We start from the raw sequence: 16,917 nt of genomic DNA on the forward strand, positions 1-16,917 counted from the left end.
GTATAAGTAATAATAATAACTATTCTTACTAAAGGGATGTTAATAGAAAAGTAAACTAGAACATCCCTCAGCTCAGGTTCTGTGGTAAAAACATAAGGCTTGATTTTATGGTCTAGTTAAGCCAAGCTCAAAGGGCTTTCAGCTACTGAAAGTAACACTTTCCAAGTTGTTCTTTATTGGGCTTTTATGCCAACCTTCCTTACAACCCCCACTGCCTCACCACAAGGCATTCCCAGTGCTCCTTTACCTGCTGCTAGCTCACAGATGAGCACATGACAGTGACAAAACTGTACCCAAAACCTCACAGTGACAAGTAGGGAGTAGGGATACCTGAACAGATGCTATATCCCATTGCTCCACAGGATGGACAAATGGCCTTTACATTCCACAGGTGCTACAGGGAAGGGAAGTTGAACGTCTTCCCCACCTTGGCTACTTCTGATTACGACACTCTGCCACTTTGTGCCAACTCCAGCTCTCTTCAAAAAGGCCACCTCAACTTTCCAAGACTGACTTTTTTCCTGTCTATCTTGGCCTGCTGCTTTATTCACTTAATAACCTTGTGGATTTGGCACCAATGCTAGCCCAAGGGAGGAGGCAGGATCAGCATTCCTTTCCCTCTCAGCAGCAACAGGTAGACTGGCTCAGCTGAGCACGTTCTCTTCAAAAACAACCTGCTGGACAGGTGGCATAAAAGAAAACTGTTTCGCACAAATGGTGCTCACCACACTACCAGAGCATTTTTGGCAGAAAGCATAGCTATTTGCTAGTTCCAGATCCTTTTTAAGTAAATTTAAAAAACAAAACAAAACAAAAACCATCAAGAAACACCACACTCAAAAAATCCTTGGATTAAAAACACCTGCTGGCTAGAAATAGGAACTTGAAATCCAACAGGTCCCTCTTCCTGTATACAGAGCAACAACATGCTGCTGTGCTGCAAGAAATCAAATCAAATTAAAAGAGTATTTTGCACCCATTCAGACAACCTATTGGAGAGCTCTACAGAGAGAACATCTGTGGACTGACTTTATTCCAAATTTTTTAGCTTGATTACTAGCAGATCTTAAAATAGCTACTGGGTGCTAAGCTGTAAATAAAATGTGCAGTCTAACAAAAAATGCAACCCTGACATTTGTGCTCATTCTGTAATCATGGCTTATTATCCCAGACTTTTTTTCAGTGGCTTCTATTCATTTGAAATCACTCTGTACAGGAACAAGCCTCCTGCTAGAGTGTTCTGTAACGAGCTATTGCTATAAAATTATTCATTGTGTTTCAGGCATGAATGAGGACACAGGTGACGCACACGTGCTACTCAGGGCAATGTAAATTTTAGAGAGAACCTACATTTAAAATTGAAGTAAGGCAAAGTAGATGACAGAATTTAGATACAAAAATTAAACAAAACAAAAGGTTATGGCTGTAACAACCCAGAAAGGAACTGAACAATGCTCTACAGAATCCACTTCAAACAAGACAACAGTCCTTACCTCAAGCAGATTACAGCCTTTTAATATCTCCCAATGTTCACCTTCCTTTCCAAACACACACAGGCATCTTCTTAAAAATTCAGGACTTAAAATATGGGGGTTTTAATCCATGAAGAGTAAAGATTAAACACTCCCTGATAAAAGGGATATAAACACATCTGCTTTTATGCACAGTGACAAGCAAGCAGAGTAAACCCACGCAGAAAAAACAGCTAAGGAAAGCATGACCTGAAATTCCAGAAAACGAACGGGGAAAATTTTTTTCAGGGAAATTTACCAGAGTGAAAAGCAAACAATGGAGTTCTGGTCAGCAGTAATGCAAAACTTGCTGGATGGTTCATTCAGTCCCACTACTATACTTAAGCTGAGCGAGAACAGCGGACACAGGAAATATGTAAGACTCCAGGCAGAGACATTAGAGATAGACTTCTACATTTCACATTGGATTAGATTAAAAGCTTCTATTGCCAGAAGCCTGTTGCAATTATCTTTTAGTATCACCTGTCAACTCCTGGGTGTAAAAGGGCATTTAAGATGGAGAACCCTCATTTAAATTCTCAGATAAAATCGGCAGATGCAAAGGTGTTTCTTTTGTTTACCACAGCTTGACAAGGCCTTTTTATTTTTGCCAACCATAAATATTAAAGACCTATTTCCTTCATTTAATTTAGATCTTGAAAGTCACTGACTTCTGCTACACAGAGAGGGTAAGTTTGTATCCAAGACCTCTACTTTCCCACAGCTTGATAGGTAAAAATTTCCTGTCAGTACAACTAAAAGAGTGGAAGTGTTTAAATCTTTCCTGCAGATGCTCCTGCAGGCTATGCTAGCTGACCATGTCCTTGGGGCCAACCGTAAAGCTAAGTTTGTTAGACCAGGAGCAAAGATCCTAGTCCCTGTATGCCACAGAGTGGAAAAGAATGATGTGCCCTAAAAACTGACCTGAGGCATCTCTGAGGCTGGACAGATCACAGATTTTTTGAGCATCGTACCATCCCCATCCCCTTTACAGCCTGCAGCTTCCACCTTTGCCAAGGTGATGCTGAGGTTGAGCATCAAGCCCCGGCTGCAGCCCCGCTCACTCTTAGGGCAGCAGGAGAACCTTGCACTTTCACAGCTGCCCATCACCTCCTGAGGACGATTTGCTCCCTCTCCAGCTGTGCTGGTGCAGGATCATTTGCCAGCTCTCTAAATTAGATGTGTGGAATCACTGGCACAGTGATTTCTGGCAGCAGAGAGAGGGATGGTGGAAGTCTCAAGAAGATTAGGCCTAAAGGGGCAGGAGGGGGAGTGCCTTGACAGTATATTTTCAGGAGTCTGTACAGTGGCATTAACCCACTCCTCAATGTAACACAGCTTCCAGAGTAAGACAATTACCTCAAAGCTACAATATTACATACAAACAAAATCTCTTTTCATAAATAGATATATACACCCATATGTACACACTTCCAGAACAGCAACTTTATGAAACAACCAAGTGAACTGAAGCATTCAAAAACTACTTGAATGTACAAGCTCCAGCCAGTCTTTTACTGGTTTTACTCAGTTGTAGCAACCAGCACACATTTATCTATAAAGCGTTCTTCTTTATTTAAGTTAAACAAATTTTCAAGGATGGTTTCCATCTATAAAATGAACAAGTACAAGCTCTGTACAGCAGACTTTTCAAACCAACTGAAAAAAAAACAGTTTTCAAACTATGTTTTGAAAATCTGCAAAATAAACAGTATCACCATTCTTGTTCTGAAGACGGTAAGAAAAGTTCTCAGGAGACTCCATCGCAATTTGCTTCAAGGGCTCTTAATTTATCTTTCAAATGGGTGAATTTCTTCAACATTAAAAACCCCTAAAATCACAGTAAGTAACTTTGGCACACTGTCATGTAAACATAACAAAAGGATACCTCTTCTTGGCCGTTCTCTCAAAGAAAAGCGACACACAGCTCCTATATTGAAACCCCTATGCACAGCATCCATGGGGAATTACTGCAAAAATATTCCTGCTTTATGATTGCTGTTCTCATTGAAGACTAAAGAGATGAAATATGGACTTTATTTCTTTTTAAGCTAGCAATTCTGATTGAGAGACAAGAGGCAGGTCAATGTTTAGAGTTGCAATTACTCATGTCAGTTAGTGCTACCCTTACTTTGATCAAAGTTGCAAATGGAAATACCTCCATGGTTGAAGCTGAGTGGCTGGGCTGTTTTTTTTTTTTTCCTCTTAAATTCTATTTTTCAAAACCTGAAACAATTGACTTGCTGTTGAACCCATATTTCAGCATTTGTATTTCCAAATCATGAAGGAATCTACTGCTATGTTTACAAAACATCTTCAAGTTCTCAGCTAGGTTAAAAGGCTACGGGGAGAGACTAAAGGCTGAAAATAGTTCAACCATTGCCTGGCCTCTAAACAGGCAAGTTTTTGAGAAAGTGGATTGTGAATGATAAGGGAAAAAAGTATTAATTTTTCATAAAAAGAGATAGATGATGGATGGGTAAAACTGGATTTAATGCCCCCATCCAAATCCACACCCCCATGCAGGTACTTGCAAGTCTTAACTTCAGACACACAAGGTGTCTGTGGGCTCACTGACTGGCACTGCTAAAGCCAGAAGAGTACCATCTCTACACCTAATGCACAGGAACAGCCAAAGGAAAAGGGAAAATCAGGAACTACTCTACTCCTAGGACAAAGAAAGAGGAGGACTGTACCAGCATTCTACAGTACAGCACCTGTTCTTCATCTCCTTAAGATCAACCTTTACATTTTTCCAAGATCATCATCTTTCCAAAACCACTTCCTGGCACTTCATGTCTGCACTAATTTTTGTCAATACTGTCTCACTTATTAGTACTTATTTACCTTGCCTTCTCATTTTAAAAGCTCATTGAAGCATTTGCTTTTAATAAAAAAGTATATAGTCTATGCAAACATAAGAAAGGACACGTCAAAGTTCGGGTTAACTTTGACAGTATTATTTTATAAAAATGACATCAGCTGGACTGAAGCTGCAAAATGCACAAGTTCTATGGTTAAAAACACAAAGGCTATGCAGGCATCCAGGCTGACTCCCAGAGCCAAGCCTGAATCCACTCAAAAGCTCCATTTAAAGAAACAAAATGGAAGAAAATTCCCCAGTAGCAGGTCTAGAGATTAAGCAAGTGCAATTCAGAGATATTACACAGCTGCTCACCCTTGCAAATTAAAATTCAGATCTTGTGCTGTCATCAGTGATGTAACTTATTTAAACAGCTCAAAAGGGGAGTTTGAGACAAATTTTTCTCATTAGGGCCCAGAATAAAACTGTGCTGAACCAACATGGCTGCACAAAAAAATCTGTGCTGTTTATATAATTTTATAACAAAGGAAGAAGTATTTTAAAGACAAAGTACTACAGAAATGATCAACACAAATATCAAGTACAAGTTTAACATTATCCAGAGCACATGTAATGAATTTTCAAGTTGGAATAAACAATTCGAGCGATCATCTGGGCAGAGGCATTGACTTTTTCTGCTATTTTCTTTTTCCTCCTGAGTTTCATGATCTCTCCAGTAAGGGTGAAGTGTTAAGAAGTAGATCCACTTTGCAAAGCAAAAGCATCCAGTGTTAGCACGGACATCATACCCAGCAGCACAAAATCCGCACCTTCATAAAGTTTCTCTCTCCTAGCACTCCGATCCAATTTCTGGTTATACATATGTCAATCACTTCGTTGATAATTGTAGGATGATGAAAACTGATATAAATCATTGGGAGCTGACAATATATATACTTTCATATATTTATATTTAGAGTCCATCATAGAAAAGTTCATATTCAAATTACCAAGTACACACAGGAGAAAAAAAACAACTTCAAAATGACACTTCTGTTTCTGGAAATAACAAACCATGACTTCTATGCAAATGGAGTTTTCAAATGACCTTCTCCTAGTAATTTTTCCCACCCTCCCTCCCACGCCCTGTTCCCCACAGGTGTTTCTTCAGATCCTTTTGTTTATCATACGTCAGTTGTTCCTAGAGTTAATTATCTGCTGTGCAAGTAGTAACTGAAGACAGAAAGGAACCTTGAAGTTTGTAGCACAATTCCTTCTTGGTGTGAAGTGATGCTCAGTGCCATCTTTGCAGTGCTCTGAGTTTCCTGGATCCCTGGTGTCTGCTTCAGCGCTCTACTTTCAGATAAAGGTGGAATACTGAGGTATATAAGTTCCATGGAAAGTTTTAAGAAATACATCAGTAATTCAATCAAAACTTTGCCCAATGTTTTTCAGTTGAAACAGCATTTTGCTTGTAAGTCCTTCTACTGCTGCAGATTAAGTGTGAATTTCCACTGTTGTGACAAAGAAGGATTGCAGATCTCAACGGTGAGACCACCATTTTTGGCATTTCGGCTGTCTAGGCAGAGGTTGCTGCCAACGTGCCTCAGTTTAGAATTGCTTTCAATTTGTTCCCATTTCTGAAAGAGAAAACACAGTTACTGAGCTGGAAAGGTGGGAAAAGGAAGAATTCTACATCCTGTCCTTTCAAGTCTTCATAAGCTTCCCTGGCCTGTGCCTAGAAAAGCTCTGAAAACTGCAACAATAGTAGCAGTTTAGATGATTCTTGAATAAGAGTATGTAAGTTATGGCAAGCCTTGCCAAAACAGCTGTTCATTAAGCTAACACTCTGCAAGACATGCAGAATACACCACCAAGCCATTCTCCTCTACTTCAGAACTTCTCAAATATCCTGTTACCTGCATGAAACCTTTGGTCTGAAGAAAAAAATAAAAATCATAAAATCCGTGCACATATCACTACAATACTGAGCACAGAGAAGCAAGAAGCACAATCAATATAAACAACTTCACAGAAATCCAGAAATGTGTCAGACACCTTTCAGTAATGCAGAAGACAACCAGTCAATCTGTGTGCTGTCAGAAGCTCTTTGCCTAACGTGATGTCAAAGGACAGAGTAAATCCCAGAAATGTGTTAAAAATAGAAAGTTTTTGTCTTATATTTCTAATGTACTGTGCCCTGTAAACCTTATCAGGAAAATCTTGCTTCTGTAGTTTTCTGTTCTGAAAAGTGTCAAGAATACTCTTCTCTCATCAAGGACAGAGTTTCAGTTAACTGTGTGTAAAGACAGAGATGCAGAAGCAAGGAAGCTGGCAGATGATCAGAACTGATGACTTAGCAGAAAGAGAGGAATTGTTAGATGAGTAGATCAAAAAGATGGTATGACTCTGCAAATGTGATTTTCCTCAGGCATGGGAAAGAGATGAAGTTACAATACTGCATAAATAAAAATGAATTTAAGGAGTCTAGTACTGTTATAAACAGGTAACCACTGAATAGAAGGAAGGCCAAAGAACACTATTCTGACACACAGAACACATAATCTTCAAACTTCACTTAGTAATACCTTTCAAAAATACACTGTGGAATAAAGAATCTATTTCAGAAAACAGACATGGCAGTTGAAGACTTACACATCAGTGCTGTTGGGTAAAACCTTTACAATAAGGCCCCTGTTGGGACAGAACCTCTACATGACACAAGTGACCAAAAATTATCACTGGCTATGAAAGGACAAGCTCAACACACAAGCTTATTCCTGCTGCTCTGTTTAGATATCACACGTCCTTAACTTTACCCACATAAACAACAGTGTGAAGAGTAGAAGCTATAGAAGAGATGATCACCAGTGCATGTTCTTGCAGTCTCATTCCCAGCCCTTGTTTCCCCTCACGACATACTGACCTGTCTGCTGTCATTTTCCCTACAGCCCTGAAGTTTTATTAGTGAACCAGGTGCTCTGTCCACAACAGTAAGGCACAAATCCATGTGTTTCACTGACTTGTCCTTTGTTAAGGCCCATTCCTACAAAAAGGAAGAAAAAAACAGTGTACAAAATTGTGTACATTAACAGATGCACATGCTATCTCTGCATATACAGCACAGGCTAAAATCCCATAAATATCTATGTGTGAGCATTAGAACAATTCATTGTTTCCCACAGGACAGGAGAGGAAAAACGTCCTTTCCAAACACAGTAATTCCAATTGTTTCAGTATCCCCACGTCAGATCAGGGTTGAGCTGGCTGTTTGCTCCCTCTGCTGGCTTCCCACAGCTGCAGCAGGCAGTCACACCGGGCTTCAGATGTAGAAATATTTGTCCAAATATTTATTTAGCTCTAAGTTTATTTATGTGTATATATACATATGTGTGTGTTACACCTTCCACATATCTTCTTTATGTATATGTATAGATATTTTAAAAAAGGACGTAATCACATACATAAAACCCCTAAAAGCTTGGCCTGCAGCATTACTGGCCACGCTACTCACACGCTGAACAAAGCACATGGACCACAGTGAGGAAACAGTAGTTCTTAATACAATAGAGACCACCAGAAAGCAATACACAAGAGGGCTAAACTCGAAGGTAGAGGGAAAATGTTCCTTCCTATCCAAGGTGTGATGTACAAAAGACTTTCCATTAAATGCATTTAAATAGGCAACTCTTCAATGAGCAAAGAAAAGCTGTTCTGTATGTAACTGTTGCCCAGTTTGTTTGATCTCAGCATCTTCTTACACAGAGCCTGATCTTGCACTGATGTTCAGACTCTCTCCTCATGCCTTTATCCTTCAAATTTGATCTCCAAGATCCCCACTGGTCTTCAGTTGTCTAACTATGCTTTGAGGAAAGCAGCCACTTGATTAAAGCCACACTAATTATCCAAATCATGCTTGTAACTACTTAAAATGGCACAATTAGCTTCTCTCAAACAACTAAAGAGGATTTAGTTGTATAATACAAAATCCTAGATATATGACTCCAAGCCTGGTTACATTTAAATGTTATTTTGGAAGCAATCAGTGTTTCAGAAATAAATTACATTACTAATCCCACCTCTTTTTTTTTTTTTTTTAACCTAGCCCTTCCTGATGTGAAACAGATACTTTCCTCCAGTGACCAGAAACTAAGACTAGCTATAATGGAGATAAGATGAAGCAAGTTCCACTACACCAGAGGAGAAGAAAAGTTGCAAATGGTGTATATGCTCAGGGCACAGGCACAGGATAGCTCTACGTAGCACTTTGAAAATCAGGACATCTGAGAAAGCCTTCTATACAAGTCCAAAATTCCCAGGAAGGAAGCTACTGGCCTCTAGTGTAAAAGCAAGTATTAATAGTGACAAAGGAAGGGGATAATGTGATGCACACTGAATCTTTGGGAGACGGTATTTAGTCCATCTGTTATAACAACTGATCTGCTAATTTGGGTTCATCTTCCTATCACCAGTACATAGTAACTGCTTGAGTTAAAAAGCTTAGGCTCACTTTCACTTTTTTAAAAGACTTTTACTTTGGAAAACAGAAATTAATGGCATACAGACCTGGTTTCCCCCGGCATTATGACATTCATAAACTCCAACAACACCATCTGCGAAATGGCCCAAAGTGTCAAGGCAATTGGTACCCTGCTGCAAAGCCCCAAAAGCTATATCTTGATGATCAGGTACCCTAAAACAAAACCAGAAATAGATGCTTAATTCACTTGGGGGTTTTGTTGGGTTTTAATTTTTTTTTTTAAACTCCTTGGTTTTACTCAGAGTAAAAGATAAGATGTTAAGGATGAGTGATGACTATCATCTGGAAATCTCAATCATCTTTTGAGAGGCGGCAATTATCCGATCATGAACTGATCAAACACAAGTAAACTTGCAAGTTTAGGATGCAATATGAAACGACTTGTGCCAGAGAATGAGGATAAACATATAAACTCAGCATAATAATCAAGTTAAAGATGACTTATTATTTAAGGTGACTCAAAGCTTAATGCTGTCATTAAAGGTCACCAGATCCTTTTGTCTTTTCAGGTAAGGTAGCTTGTGGCAGAAATAGGACATTCTACATTTTTCTCAGACTATTTTTACTGAAATGTTAAAAAAGGGGTTAGGAATATAGAAAAAAAAATCAAAGTTTTTCTGATATCTATTTTCTAACACACATAAAATATACTCGTAGTATGGAAATACCTAGGCAAGCCCATTCAGCAAAGTACAGTTGAGGGGTAGAGCCCATGAGTTCATGTCAAACAGTAAAACAAGGGTATATCAGAACATTTAAAAACTTCAGACTAATATGAGTATAATAATTCAATCCAGCAGAATAAGCACATGAGGTATGACACAGAGTAAGATGACATTACACTTCAGTAACATTTATGGTAGCACATTTTCCAGGAGAGCTTGCAAGACACATTTTTTCTGACAAATTAAACAAAACCAAATATCCTCTGGCACTTTTAAGAGAAAATAAAGGAAACCTCAGCATCACCCTGGTTTATGAGACTCCTTAGTGTGTGTGGCACTGCACATGTTTCACTGGGGCTGTAATAGCTGGTGCTTTTGCATCTCAAGCCTATATATCTATCACTAGCAATTACCTGACTCCACTGACATGAAGTGCCATCAGGGAAAAAACACCATGTATTCTTACAAGCTACACACAGTATCTTTTACCATTACAGTACTAACAGCTGGTCAGAATCAGATGCGACCAACACACTTATTAATGGGTTCTTTAACCACAAACTTTTTATGCTTTCAAAAAGCGTTTCTCTTCAAGGATTTTTCACCAGTTAGGATGCATTCATGTTAGAGAAGCTGCTAGCAATATTATCCCTCACTTCCCTCTTCTCACCCCCATCCAAAAGTCAGTGATTATCCAGTGACAAGAGACTCAGTTTCTTAGGAGTCTTAGGCATTCGCCTTTGTCTGCCAAACATACAAGTCTGCTGACTCCTGTTACTTGTACTGTATTGAGATTCAGTCTCCTTACTCAACTAGGCATGTGCTTAGGCAAAGGCACAAGCTTTAAAGGGATGACAACAGGATACAGAACAGTGTGGTTTTGAGCAAATAGCTTGTGTAGGAGACTTACTTCTAGGTAAGTGAAGTCCTTTGGACACTGTTCTCTAAAATATCTGCTACTGCAGCTGTAGTTGCAGTAAGTAGAAAAAGAAAAAGCAGCTTACTAGGGAAAAGTTACTCTTAAGGAACAGAACTAATAAAAACAAAAAGCACATAAACATGCATGAGGCATTGCATTCACAGATAAAATAAAAAGTATCCTTCACATTCAAGGTAGAAGAAAGAGAAACTGATAATTTCTGGGGAAGCCAGAAAAGAGAATTGCATACTAGTGTCAGCCAAAACTCACCGTAACTCAGGATAAACATTTTCAAGATACCACTTGAAGGGTTTGCAGCTAAGTCTCTTTCTGAGTTCCATTCGGCTTTGAATACTAGAGGAGAAAAAAAAAAAAAAGCAGTTTTCAAAGTCAGGCTGTTGTCTTCATATATGTTATGGAATACACAGAAAACTCAAGAACAGCTGAATTGTTGAAATAAACTGTAAAGTGACAACATGAGAGCCAGCACTGCTTTCACCTCAGAAGGCGCTGTCTCATGAAGAATGAACAAATAGGGCAAAGAAGCACTTGTGACTTACTTGCCATAAGGTACATTCCTGGCTGAAGGCACTGCTGCATAATAGAAATTTTTATATTCATCCATCCAGACTTCTGCTGCCCTGCGTGTATTTCTAGGAATAATCATATGAAACACATCGTTTATATTTTCTCGAAGTGCAATTAAACCACGTAATTTATCCTCAGGTTGATTTCAATCCTTCCTAGTACCACATAGTTATCTGCCTCAAGCCAGGCAGAATAGTCCCTATAAAGAACCCAAGTAATAGAAAACCATTAGAGACTAACATAACTGAAATAAATTCATTCAGGACAAATTTTATGTCTTTTCCACACTCATCACTGCTTTGGGTTTTCATCCAGAATTTAATACACATTTTGGAGTTCTTCCTTCAAACTTCCTGGAATTTGTTACATTGGTGTTTGGTTGGTTTTTTTTTAATAAGAGTAATTTAACAGAAGCCATATTTAATGAGTGTTCACCTGGATAAAGCAAGCTAATTGGAAACATAGAAATCTCAACAATTTTGAGCAATAATTAATAATATCTTTTACCTTTTTGAAAACAGATACGCTAACATAGGCAAGACATGTTCTAATCTTCATCCTATTCCTACTAGCACAGCATTCAAGTTCCAAAAAACATTGGGGTAGTGTTCCTGTACTTATGTATGTCTTTAAATCTCCTTTTGGATTACAAAAGGACAATTGTTTTTTCCATTCCCTTGGTTCCATGTAAAACTCATTTACTTCTATTGTTCACAATTTTTTTTTTTAGGAAATTAAGTCTCATTTCACTCGAAACTTCCATGTTCTGAAGCTTATTTTACATTTGGCAGCAAGTTCATCTAAAACAACTGGAGTAAACTCAGTCAGCCAATAGTTTCTTTAATATGGTTTTCCAATTCAAAAGACAGAAGGAGTCAGGATAAAGTGAGAAACCTTGCAGGTTGCTGAGAAAGAATAAAAAATGAGGGGAATAAAAATGTCACAATGAAGACCTGAATAATTTTTTTGTTTGAGGGCTGATTTTTTTCTTGCTAAGATTCCTTTAAATTTTTGTAAGCAAAATCCCAGTCAATTTAAACTAGAAGCTATGTCAGCTTATCTTCACTTGCAGTCTCTCAGACCTGTGTCAGTGTCAACCATTTAGCACCTGCACCTTTTGCTTGCTCAGCAAGCAGCTTGGCTGCCCACAAGCCAAACAGATTTTGGTGGTTAGAGAGGAACTATTTGGTTTGCCAGGATTTAATGACTCCAAAGGCACTTGCAAGGCCACAATACATGCCTGCATTATGCTTCCCCACACTCAGGGATGAACAGTTCAGGCTTAGTGTGACACGAATACGGGCACTGTGTAGATGCTGAGAACTGCCTAAACTAGTAAGGTCCCAAATAAGGCACAGGTGCTGAGGAGCACAGAGTGCACTGAACACTGAGCCAAAGTTAATGAAACCAAGCACCAAGCAATGAGGGAGCTTTGCAAGGAGCAGATTGGGGTCTGCAAGTCTTACAATGCTTGTTGAAGTGGTGTATTGAAGCAGTGCATACTGGTCTAGCAAATCCTGCCAGACACAAGCTGTATCTGCCCACACCACACAGCCAGGATGTGGTCTCCCCTCTCATGAAACATGACTCCCAGTCTCTCATCCAGAATTACCAATTTGTTTTGGCTGCCAAAAAGCAGTGCGTACTGACTAGCCAGCTAAAAATAGGATGCTTACCCAGAGCAGTCCAGAACAAATTGCATATAATCAAGGGACAGATGATGGCATAAGCCAACAAGTCCCAAGGGCAAGATCAGAACAGACTCCATGCACCAAGTTTCTTGGCAGCATGGTCCTACATATATCTGATAATATCTGTATTCCAAGGATATCCCTTTACCCTAGGTTTGTCATTCTCTTATTGCTTAAATTGATTTTAAGGCATTTTGTTTTATAGGTCTGACATGCAAAAAAGCTAAGTAAGGAGGAAATCTTCAAATATACAACCTGTCAATCTTGCTTTTAAGTAATATACAACTCTTCTAGGTCAATTACAAAATAATTCCATAGAAACAAAGAATTTTGATGGTATTTTGGAATTTGAGACAGCTGGACAGATAAGGACAAAGGTAATAAGCCACTTTCAAGAAAGGCAGAACTGGAGAGGGATCTGGAAAGGTAAGAGTTGGCAGGCTTTAGCTGTTCCTCAAGTGGGATCTCTTTGCAAAGTGGGATCTCTTTGCAAAGTTATTTTGAACACAAATGACTTAAAAAATTTGTCACAGTAATTGTGAAGACATCTGAGAGATGATGATTTGACTTCACAACAAAATCAGAAAGCTTTAATCCCAGTATGAATGCAGAATTTTCAACCCCTGCCACTGTGATGCATTTCTGGTGTCTGCCCTATCCCTGTGTGCATACAGCCTCACCTTTCCCCTATTTTTCCACTGAGCTACATTTAAGTACCTATTTACATCACAAGGAAAGCAGCATCTTGGCAACACCCCGAAGACGGAAAAGCTGCAGGAGTGGGAAAGCTGCACATTATATTTATATATTTATTCACTTTTATTAACCATGCTCCTTTTTATGATGTCCACTTCAAAGCCTCATGAAACTAAAACAGCTTTATCCTAAGCCTACATAATGCAGTTTAATTGGTAGATCTTCCTGCTCTCCTGATGCACATGATAAATGCTGGAAAAGAGATGTGATGTACTGAGAATGTTTCATTGCTAGCTTTTGTTTTGCCATAAGTACTATTATTAATTTTTCACTGCAGCATAAAATACAGATCTCAAAAAACAGGGAGCGACAAAAAAAAAAAAAAAAAACTATAACTACTGGAAGAAAGAGGACAGGGACTTTATTTTAGCAGACTATTGAATTCATTAAAGTCACCTTGGTGGTATAATCAGCATGGAAGGGAAGAACTACACCCTAAGGAGATTCCTCAGTCTAAAGTGAATCATGAGTCCAAAAATATCAGCAGCTTAGAACATTCTTACGAATTTAAGAACATCTTCACTCTCTGTGTTGCTTCATGTTAAACAGAGTTTGGGCTCCATGTCCCTTCAGGGGTAAAGAAACAATTTTATTTCCAGCTCTTAACCTACAGAACCTTTAGCAGAGGGTGTACTTCTTCACCCTCTGAGCACTGAGCATTCTCTAAACCAAAACCTACAGTGATTCTTCAGCTACAGCTGATACAGCCTTGATCAAAATGTCCACCACAGTCCCAAAATATTTTTATCCACATTAATTAAAAACCACTGTGAACATAAATCAGCACTGCTATTCTCACTATAAAGAAGAGAAATGGAGGAGATAGCTCAGTATTTCAGCTACTGCTGCGCATTGTACCAACAGCAAAATTAACCAGCATAATAATCTAAGCCCTTAAAATTGCAGTTTCTTTGGTCTATAGAAAAAGTGTCTCTAAACATAGCACAGGAAAGGCAAATGAGAGAGAATGAAGTTGCCAACAGACTGGCACAAATACCAGAATCAGTCTACATAACCATTTGCATCTCACATACATGCATTAACAAAAAGCAAGCATGTTCATAACTTAGTGTATTCTGGCTCTCAATGAACAGTGAAACTGTTTCTATAAAATGAAGTTTTATGATGCAGTTCTGAAAATAAAGGCTTCTTTAAAACAAGATAAACACAAAGTGTTCAATAGTGATGGAATGCCAAGCTAAGCATTTCCTTCTTTTACAGATTCTCAGTCTGTGTCCACCAGAAGTTTTCCTCTTTCAACTCTCAGGTTCTTCTCCCAGTCTATAATAGCTTCCTCAAAGTCATTAATTTATTTTAAATTAATATTTTTCTATGATAGATAATATTGCAAATATTTCTAAAGATGAGCTCCCTAAAATGAAATTACTGCCACCTGCTGATCACCTGAAGAAATCCAAAACTTCACTGTTTAGCTGAAGCCTGAGCAGTTACCTTGCAAACACGGTACCACTCCCACCAGGAAATGTGTAAGGATGCTGTTTGCGGAATACATGACCCACTCTGCTGCAAGGGATGATTTCTAGGCTCCCACCACATTGCCAAACTCTGAATGAGATCTCTGAAATAAAAACACGAATGAAAGACCAAGATCATAAAACACTGTAATTTTGTGGCATACTGTTTACAGAGAAGGTTTTTAGTGATTCTTGCTGAGAAGATCAGTAAGGCAGTTTTCTGATAAATTCTAGGATAAACAAAGGCATACCTAAGCATTTCTTGTTCTGCAAGGTCATGAGAAATAACCATATTAACTTGGAAGCAAAACTGTATGTTTTCTCCTATCTGAAGTTACCAGCATTCCCCAAATCCATAAACCATGATGTGATTTGCCAGAGTGAGTTAAGTGCATGTGTGCTATTACTATGCTCTGTCTGAAGGGTAAACAACAGCAGCTACACTTAACAGATAAATTAACCATCTAGCTTATAATAAAATTTTTCAGCTGAAGATAGAATAACACAGTGGACAAAAATCAGGGCATAATAAAACAATCAATAGATTCAAGCTCCTAATTTACTATAGTACATAAGCAAAAACTCCCAAACATTGGCTGTGGAAGGAGTTATTTTGAGTCAATCTCGACTTGAAGATAGACCAAATAAAGACAAAACAGCCATAAATTGAAGGTTATGGACAGTACACTTCTAAGCCCATCCAGTGATCTGAGCCAACTAATGATGACAAGAAGGTCTAGAAATATTTATACACTTTTCTCAACTTCGGCCTTTGATAGCAGAAGTCTCCTACTACTGAGAGAGAACTTTTCCTCATTCATTCTGCAGTAAGAAGGGTGCTTCCCATAGCACTGTTTCAATTTTGATGATTCCCCCTTTAGTCCAGCAGCTGTTACTAGATAGCTTAGTTTCAAGCCTCTTCATAATAACTATTTTACCACAGATTTTAGAAAAATAGTCTGCCGAGAGAAATAAAAATAAAAAAATAAATATATAAAAGAGGCGCTGTGATTTCAGCTGCTGACAGTGCAAGTCAACCGCCATTATTCTTAATGGTCTCTGTTTTTACAAGGATCACTTCGTATTTGTTTTACTTCAGTGATAAATTCTGGTGCATAGGGGCCAATTAGGCATATTCATGTATGCTTGACAGTCAACATAGTCCAATCTATAGAAAGATCCTCCAAAATATGAATGACAATATTGCCCTTGACAGTAACTTACAGCCTTGATTTTCTAGTTGAATTTACGTGGGAGAACAGGCAAAACTAATTTTTAGAGGAAAAATTATATTCTCTCTGAATGTTTTTCAGAGCACTGACTTCAGTATTGCACCTCTTATTTTGAAAAAAAAGAATCACAGTAAATGACTGGTTGCTGCTAAAGAAGTTAGAAACATAGAAGTGCTTTTGTTACTACAAGATTAAATTACGCATGGATAGAAGACTTTAGGCTTCTCCACATCTAGCTCAAATTTGGCCCCATATTGCTCAAATTGTGAAAGCAAAGGAGTAATAGCTTTCTTGCACTGTTTTGAAGCATTATTTATGGAGTTCTGCTATAAAGTTCATACAGTTATTAGCCCAACATGAGGGGATGCTGCACTCAGAACAACCTAGCGAAAGAAGACAAAGATATGATCAAAGACAAAGGCTTTTGCATTAGACAAGCAAGTGCAGACTAAATGCCTGAAATATAGTATCAAACTTATTTAAGTATTAGTAAATACATGCCTCTGAAAGAGATGGACTGAAATTCTGGTTAAAAATAAAGGTCAATGCAGTATACCTCAAGCTCACTTTTAAAAATTATTCATCTGAAGGTTTAATCCAAAAAGTCACTGTCATCTATTAAATGTATGTAGACACTGAAATAGTATTTTTGTTTTACAGGTAAGTGTTTTGTCATTTTTTTTCATTATTCATAGCTTCCTTTACCGTGTACATTAATTTCATTAGTTCTCCCTCTA

The 16,917-nt window shown here is 38.3% G+C and overlaps 1 protein-coding gene across 1 annotated transcript in view; it reads right to left on the reverse strand.

Annotated features, from left to right (window-relative positions):
- Positions 1–3,554: 3,554 nt before the first annotated feature.
- The window catches only part of GALNT2 (polypeptide N-acetylgalactosaminyltransferase 2), a gene marked incomplete at its 5' end in the record, with an annotated part of 42,525 nt that continues 29,162 nt past the window's right edge, over positions 3,555–16,917 (reverse strand). Inside the window, 6 exons of the mRNA XM_027897533.1 lie at positions 3,555–5,954; positions 7,241–7,360; positions 8,881–9,007; positions 10,709–10,792; positions 10,999–11,091; positions 14,926–15,052. Of these exons, the coding sequence (XP_027753334.1) occupies positions 5,799–5,954; positions 7,241–7,360; positions 8,881–9,007; positions 10,709–10,792; positions 10,999–11,091; positions 14,926–15,052 (707 nt within the window). The remainder of the gene's footprint in view (positions 5,955–7,240; positions 7,361–8,880; positions 9,008–10,708; positions 10,793–10,998; positions 11,092–14,925; positions 15,053–16,917) is intronic.

The sequence above is a fragment of the Empidonax traillii genome, unplaced genomic scaffold, assembly GCF_003031625.1.
Source record: "Empidonax traillii isolate 1590-97213 ecotype Southwest subspecies unplaced genomic scaffold, ASM303162v1 scaffold547:size421747, whole genome shotgun sequence".
NCBI lineage: Eukaryota > Metazoa > Chordata > Aves > Passeriformes > Tyrannidae > Empidonax > Empidonax traillii.